At 42.7% G+C, this 8,599-nt stretch overlaps 1 protein-coding gene across 1 annotated transcript; it reads right to left on the bottom strand.

Moving 5' to 3' along the window:
• Positions 1-3,258: 3,258 nt before the first annotated feature.
• LOC149139562 (uncharacterized) lies at positions 3,259-5,793 on the bottom strand. The gene is made up of 3 exons (XM_089450763.1): positions 4,609-5,793; positions 4,372-4,551; positions 3,259-4,029 (listed from the first exon to the last, which is right to left on the bottom strand). Exons 1-3 carry the CDS (start codon positions 5,791-5,793, stop codon positions 3,259-3,261), a joined length of 2,136 nt encoding a protein of 711 aa, XP_089306889.1.
• Between the last annotated feature and the right edge of the window lie 2,806 nt (positions 5,794-8,599).

An 8,599-nucleotide genomic window follows, 5' to 3' on the forward strand; every position in this document is an offset into this window, starting at 1 on the left:
TCTTGTTTAAGCTACAGGCATTGCTCTTATTTCCCTTGATTGTTATCTATGTAAACATGGGGATTGCTCAGCAATATATACACTTTGCAGTTTAAATTGGTTTATTTCCTTGTTGTGCGTGATTCCATATTGCCGGTACAATGAATTTAATTTTTAGTTTTATCAGTTGTAATTTCTGTTGAACACATCGCATTATTTCCCAAATAGAAAGGGGTAACCCCCTACTCTTTATTTCATCGAATTGGGCAAGGTTGCTTGCGTAATTCCTTGCTACAGGTTATACTTATATAATTACAGGGGTCCTTCCACGACCTCGCCTGGTTCTTACTATCATAATTTATTACTTGCTTGTGTCTAATGAAAACATCGACCCTCGCATGTTTGGCCGTTTATATATATATTTGTATGCGTTGACCACAGTTCTGTCTACAGCATGATATGTGCATGCATTGGTCACAGTTCTGTCTACAGCATGATGTGCGCATGCATTGGTCACAATTCTGTCTACAACATGATGTGCGCATGCATTGGTCACAGTTCTGTCTACAGCATGATGTGCGCATGCATTGGTCACAGTTCTGTCTACAGCATGATTAAAATGTTCATCCCAGCCCGAGGCCAAGGTACCCTAGCAATTCTTGTCTTGATGTTTTTGGTGAATTGGATATAACTGGATTACTTGTACATGGGTTCAAGTTCCAATAATGAATCTACCCCTTGTTTTCCATATTATCGAAGATTTAAAGAAAACTGGACAGAGAGCGCTAACTGTCATATTCTCTTATTTTTAAGCCATTATGTATATCTGTTTTTATTTTATTTTGTACAATGCATTCTCTGCTATTTCATGCAGTTATATATATGCAATTAAATATATCTGTTTCTTTTCTTTTGTTGTCTTTTTCTATAGCTCTTTTAGAAGGTTTCCTGACAGTTCCGCTCATATTGACTCCCTGAGTTATATGGGGTTTTCCTTTATAAATTAAAGAACAGTAAATAGCAAACCCATGTACAGTTCTACCACTAGGTTTTACTCTAGCAGGATTTCCCAGTTTAATCTTCTTTCATCCTCCTCTATATTATTACAGGAACAGGAATTAAACTGCCCTTATAAGCTACCTATTAATATCAGTACAAGAGAACTGCCTCATACCTGGTGTTCCTCTGATTGAAATGTCGTTTTCCGGCAATAACCTGGAGGAATGAGAATTGGAATTTCTGAAACTGTGTTTAGATCCTTCTCCTTTTAAAAAAAACAACCAACCACCCAAAACTGGGTTTGTCTTCTATCATCCGCCCGACCACGAGATTCGTCCTTCAGGACCAGAATCTCCCCCCTTGCTTCTTGCCAGACCTCAATCTCAGCAAGCTGCTCGCACCTCGAGCAAGGCTATCTGATCATCACCAAACATAGCCACCTTCCTTCTCTTGGAGTCTTTTTTTTCTTTTTTTTTGTTGTCTCCTGTCCTCACAGCCCAGACCAACCTTTTTCCCCCCCCTTACCTCCAGGAACCTTCGCAGTTAGAGGAGGTGGTTAGGGTTGCAGTTCACTGCAACTTTTTTCTCCAACTTCTCTCTCAGAAGTTGCCAACATTTCCAAGAGATCCTTTTCCATCATATTAAAAATAATATTAATAATAATAACAATGTTGTTAAATTCCAAAACACTTTAATAATGTCATATTTAGTGCTGTTAAATTCAAAAACACTTAATAATGCCATATTCGGTTTTAACCACAGTGAATTCAAATATTTACATTTTTCCTGGGGTATTACATCTACCCCCCCTGAAATTGGACATCGTCTTGATGTCCGCTGCCTAAGAACAACCCTGATTGAGCCTTTCTCATGAGCTCTTCATCTTCCCAAGTGGCCTCATCAGGCCCAAAGTGCCGCCACTGCACTTTAACTTGGGTAATAGCTCGTTTCCGCAGCTGTACTTCTCTCCGGTCGAGGATGCTCAGTGGCTCGACCAAGACTTCTCCTTCCGGTTCGACCTGCAACATACAACGTTCCAAGTTAGTTCCTTTAAAAGTAAACTTTTAGACAGGTCTATTGAAAAAAATTTCCCACCTGTATGTCTTGCCATCTGATCACATGTTTAGGGTCATAAACATATTTTTTCAACATAGAAACATGGAAGACATTGTGGACTCGGATGTGACTTGGCAGGGCGAGCTGGTAAGCCACTGACCCGTTTCTTGCCAAGATTTGGAATGGTCCACAATATCAGGGTGCCAACTTGGCACACCCACTCCATTGCAGTGTACTCTTTTTGGCTTGAATCCTGATATAAACATGGTCACCGACTTGGTATTCCTTGAACCTCCTCTTCTGGTCAGCAAAACTCTTTTGCCTGTCCTGAGCAGCTTTCAAATTAGAGCGCACCATTTTCACCATATCCTCCATTTCCTTAAGCATTTCCGGCCCTAATCTTAGTTTGTCTTCAGGTCCACCCCAGCTTGAGGGTGTGCGGCATTTCCGTCCGTATAGGACCTCAAAGGGACTCATTTGTGTCGAGGTATGATACCCGTTGTTGTATGCAAATTCAACCAGGTGCAAATACTCCTCCCACTGCGTTGGTTGCTGCATTACATAGGCTCTCAACATGTCCTCTACCACTTGGTTCACTCGCTCTGTTTGTCTGTCGGTCTGGGGGTGATACGCTGTACTGAAGTTCAGCTGAGTCCCCAATTCTGCAAATAATGTCCTCCAAAAGGCCAACGTGAATTTCATGTCACGATCTAAAATTATCGTCTTCGGAAGTCCATGTAATTTGAACACATTCTGCATGAAAATATGAGCGATCTGTGTAGCCCTGTAGGTGGATTGCACAGGTATAAAATGTGCGGCTTTACTCAACTTGTCTACCACCACCATAATGGAATCATGATTCTTCTTTGTTCTAGGCAGTCCGGTGATAAAATCCATAGAAATGGTTTCCCATTTCCATTCCGGAATGGGTAATGGTTGCAGTAGCCCCGCTGGATGCTGATGTTCTGCCTTAATTTGTTGACACTCTAAGCACCGTGCCAAATACTCAGCCACATTCCTCTTCATTCCCGGCCAATAGTAATCCTTCCGAATTGCAGTGATCATTTTCTGGTAACCTGGGTGTCCAGCATAATGACTGATGTGGAATTCATCCAAAATCAGATTTTTAATGCTGTTTTGATCAGGTACATATAGCCTTTTTTTGTAGTACAACATTCCAGCATCATCCATCTCATATCCTTGCTGATTCTTCTCACTGGTAGACTACTGTACTTGTTGTTTTATTTGCTGATATTCAGCATCTTGTCCTGCTGCCTTCCTTATCATTTCCTCGAAGGGACTTTTCCATTCGCTGAAGGAAATTTCGTACAGACACTGTACCTTCCGGCTTAAGGCATCTGCCACCCGGTTTTCTTTCCCCTTCAAATGTTTGATTTCAAAGTCAAAACTGCTTAGGAAGTCCACCCACCGTGCTTGCCTAGCATTTAAAGTGGGCTGGCTGAAATAATTAGTCAGACTGTGGTGGTCGGTCAGTAACAGAAATTTCCTGCCCATAAGATAATGCCGCCACATCTTTAAAGCATGTATGACAGTAGCCAACTCTAGGTCGTAAGCAGAGTACTTCTGCTCATGCTCTTTTAGCTTCCTGGACTCATACGCAATCACTTTACCTTCTTGCATCAACACACCTCCCACGCCCTCCTTGCTCGCGTCAGTACACACCACATAGTCCTTATTAGGATCAGCTATGCTCAAAATGGGTGCTGTGGTGAGCAGATGCTTTAACTGCTCAAAGCTTCTTTGACATTCTGGGGTCCATTTGAATGCTCTTCCCTTTTTCTGTAAGGAGGTGATGGGATACGCTACTCTGGAGAAGCCTTCCACAAATCGTCTGTAATAACCGGCTAATCCCATAAAGGACCTGATATCTGCTACATCTTTCGGTACGGGCCACTCCATTATGGTTCTTATCTTTTCTGGGTCCACCGCAATCCCTTCCCTTGTGATTACATGACCCAGATACTGGATTTCTTCCTTGAAGAAGTCACACTTACTGAACTTAGCATATAACTGGTGTTCTCGGAGAGTTTGTAGCACCAATCTGAGGTGCTCCTTGTGCTCTTCCATAGTGCGGGAATATATTAGTATATCATCGATAAATATCAGCACAAATCGGTCCAGATATCGATGGAATATGCTGTTCATCAAGCACATGAAAGTTGCAGGGGCGTTAGTTAACCCAAAGGGTAGCACCACAAATTCGTAATGACCATACCTCGTTCTAAAAGCTGTTTTAGCGATATCTTCCTCCTTAATCCTGATTTGGTGGTAACCTGATCGCAAATCGATCTTAGAGAACACTGTTGCACCTTTCACTTGATCGAACAGTTCATCAATCCGAGGTAGAGGATACTTGTTTTTGATGGTCAGCTTGTTCAGCTGACGATAATCTATGCACATGCGAAGGGTTCCGTCTTTTTTCTTGACGAATAACACTGGGGCTCCCCACGGAGACACACTGGGGCGAATATAGTCTTTATCTAGCAGTTCCTGCAGCTGCATTTTTAATTCTGTCAACTCAGGCACACTCATTCTATAAGGTGCTCGTGATACCGGTGCTGCCCCTGGTACCAATTCGATGGTAAAGTCTATATCCCTCTTAGGCGGCAGTCCGGGAATCTCATCTGGAAACACATCTGCAAATTCTTGTATTACAGGGATGTTATCTAGCGTGGCTGTTTTATCCTTTGAATCAGCATAACCCACTTGGATGGCATAAATCTGACACCCCTTTCTGATGCATTTTGCTAGCTGGGATGCAGTTATTGGTCGAACCTGCACTGGCCGCTTAATTCCTTGCATCTCTTTCCTAGCTCCATGTTCATCCCGATAGTAAATAATCTTTGTCTTGCAGTCAACCAATGACCAGTGCTTTTCTAACCAGTCCATACCGATCAGAATGTCATATGAACCAAGGGGAAGCACATTTAGATCAGCCATTACTGGCTGTCCTGCTATTGTGAAAGAGCAGTCATTTACTTTTGCCAATACTCGCCTCTTGGCCCCTGTAGCTAGCTGTACTAGCCATGGATTTTTGAATTTAACAGGTTGCAATTTACAATGTTCCACTATCTTTGGACTAATATAGCTTAATGTGGCCCCAGGGTCAATTAAAACAGCTACAGTAAGGTCTGAGATTTTACCTTCAAATTCGACCATGGTCGGCTGGTACTCCGCCTGGCGATCATCCAGGGCTGCATTAATCCTTGGTACGCTACGTCCTACATCACCGACTGTCGATGCTTCATGGATTTGGGATAACTGTTCAGTTCCCTTACGCTGTGGACAGTTTTTGATGTAATGAGGCCCTCCACAGCCCCAACACTGTACTGGGGGCCTTGCTGCCCCTTCACTGTCCAATCTTGCAGGCTGCTCGCTGACTCTGGACTCACTGGCTGTCTTGAATTTGGATGAACTTCTCGGTGCAGTTCTGCTGTTCTGTCCCTTGCCGTTTCCCTTGCTTCCACCACTGCGATTCCCTTTGCTGTTTCCGGCTGGCTTATGGCCTCTTTTTTCATTCCATCTTCTGCCAGAAGCTTCTCCTTTCTGTTTGTTCTGCTGGTAGCAGATTCTGGCTTTACGAATAGCCTCGTCCATCGTCTTCGGATTGTCAAACTCAATCCTTTCCCGCATATACAGTGGCAAGCTGCTAACAAATCTTTGCACCTTAGCCTTTTCCTCTCTAATATACGACACATAACGAAGCAAGGAAGTAAAACAAGTGATAAATTCGTCCATGGTCTGCTGCCCCAACCGCAAATCATGGAATTCTCTTGCCTTTTCATCGTAGAAGCGCTCGGTCAGATATCTTTCTTTGAAGTGCCTTTGGAAATTTTCCCAAGTTATGGTCTGCTCGGTCACTCCTTTCACAATCTTAACTTCTTCCCACCATAGGGTAGCTTTTCCCTGTAGTTGGAAAATGGCCAGCTATGCCTTAAGGTTATGATCGTACTCATATAACTGAAAATATTTGTTCATATTAATTAACCATGCTTCAGCTGCTTCTTCCTGTTCCCCGTCAAAGTGCGGCGACTTAATCTTATGAGACTCTCCTTGCAGCTCCACCCTTTGCCTTTTTGAGGTCTGCTGCTCAGATGCATTGTCAAAACGTTCCTCCCTTTCTTCCGACCTTTCAGGTGCTATATGATGGTTCTGTTCTTCCGACATTCTCTGCTGTTCCGTACTGGGATTAGCTGGCGGCTGGTTCTGCCTGTCAGACAGAATTTTTAGAATTCTTTCTTGCTCCATCGTTAGTCGTGCGTTATCTTCGCGTAACTGAGCCATTTCATTTTTTAATTCTTGCACAGTCTCCAGAATAGCCTGGTTTGTATTACGGGCTTCCTCTCTGAGATGTACCCATAGCTCAGGGTTATTTTCAGGGCCAGGTACTCCCTATCCCATCGCATACCTGCAGGATGTACTGTCCACTCTTCTCATGTTGTCAATCTCCTGATTCCTGGTTCTGTCCTTAAACATAGGATAAGTGACAGCAGAAAAAGAAAAATTAGCATACTAACTGTTCCCTGGTAATTGCACGAATAAAATGTAAATATATTGTATATGTTGTTTCTGTAGTCCACTTCCAATTCCCAGAGGCCTCAGTTTTGTAACTGGGCTCTGATACCATATGTCACATCCCCACAGCCAAACAAAACAAAAAAATTTACGCTAAAGTTTAAAGTTTTTACCCCGCGGTTTAATCAACATAACATTTACTATGCCACCCCGCTACATACGGGGTCTGGTTTACCTTTAATGCGGGGGAGTACTTGTGACAGCGCCTTCTGTACTGTTATTAACTGGTAACGCGCTCAGAGTTGGACACATCAGCCATCACCTTGGGATTGGCTCAACGTTATCCTTGAGACATAACTACACGGAACTGTCAAACGTTTAGAACCTGCAACGATATGGCTCTCCTCGGGATTCCTAAATTGATCGAAGGTGGAAATTCCGACTATCTCATCGGACGGCTAACCTTTCTCCTTACATTCTATCAGTTTCTTACCACCGGGGTTGGAGCTCATTTGGTTCATTTGGTATTGGTTCTCGGGTGAGCTCCGTTGTTCGTGAGTTAGCAGGCCTGAGGCATTCCTTGCCCTCTACCAGTGACCTTCCAATAGAGATTTGGCGGATTTCCTTCCTACAGGTCTGGTGAATTTTGTTTCCACTGTTATTATTTTTCCTACCAATTTTGTTTTCACTCTATATGCTCCAATAACACTTAACTGCTATTATTCACCTGTTGGGTTTTGTATGGAGGGTTCTATTCACCTTAATCATGCTACGTTGTCGATGGTGGTAGTTAGTTCTCCCCGTTCTCAGGCATGGATGTGCAGTTCCGCATAGGTAAGTCCGTTCCTCTATGCCTCTGTTGTTTGGAATCAGGGTGGAAGGATTGCTTGTTAAATTCCAATGACTGTCTAAAAGTTTCCTTGCCAGGTCGGGTTACCCGTCCCTGCTTGAGGAGTTTTCTTTCGTTCGGCTCTGCTTCTCTAGGGCCATACCCTACAATCTACAACCCGGTAAAGGGTTTCATCTGCAAGCATACATTTCGGGATTATTATTGTGTTTTAGTCTCATTTCAATACTCTGCATCATACTAGCTTGTACAGAGGCCTTGTAATATTGTTACACCATTTATTGCCTCAGTTTGGGGTTATGCAGTTTATGACCGATATAAATTTTCCTGTACATGCATTGTGAGGTTTATGGCTGCCGGGTTGAGCGTTAGCACGCTGCTTCCCCTTACTGTTAATGTATAACCCTAAATTTTGTTTGAGCACTCTATCTTTCGGTTCTTGTTTAAGCTACAGGCACTGCTCTTATTTCCCTTGATTGTTATCTATGTAAACATGGGGATTGCTCAGCAATATATACACTTTGCAGTTTAAATTGGTTTATTTCCTTGTTGTGCGTGATTCCATATTGCCGGTACAATGAATTTAATTTTTAGTTTTATCATTTGTAATTTCTGTTGAACACATCGCATTATTTCCGAACTAGAAAGGGGTAACCCCCTACTCTTTATTTCATCGAATTGGGCAAGGTTGCTTGTGTAATTCCTTGCTACAGGTTATACTTATATAATTACAGGGGTCCTTCCACGACCTCGCCTGGTTCTTACTATCATAATTTATTACTTGCTTGTGTCTAATGAAAACATCGACCCTCGCATGTTTGGCCGTTTATATATATATTTGCATGCGTTGACCACAGTTCTGTCTACAGCATGATATGTGCATGCATTGGTCACATTTCTGTCTATAGCATGATGTGCACATGCATTGGTCACAATTCTGTCTACAACATGATGTGCGCATGCATTGGTCACATTTCTGTCTACAGCATGATGTGCGCATGCATTGGTCACAGTTCTGTCTACAGCATGATTAAAATGTTCATCCCAACCCTAGGCCAAGGTACCCTAGCAATTCTTGTCTGATGTTTTTGGTGAATTGGATATAACTAGATTACTTGTACATGGTTTCGAGTTCCAATAATGAATCTACCCCTTGTTTTCCATATTATCGAAGATTTAAAG

The sequence above is a fragment of the Pinus tabuliformis genome, chromosome X (genome assembly GCF_031772625.1).
Source record: "Pinus tabuliformis cultivar Carrire ecotype Pingquan chromosome X, CPIR1, whole genome shotgun sequence".
Classification (NCBI taxonomy): domain Eukaryota; kingdom Viridiplantae; phylum Streptophyta; class Pinopsida; order Pinales; family Pinaceae; genus Pinus; species Pinus tabuliformis.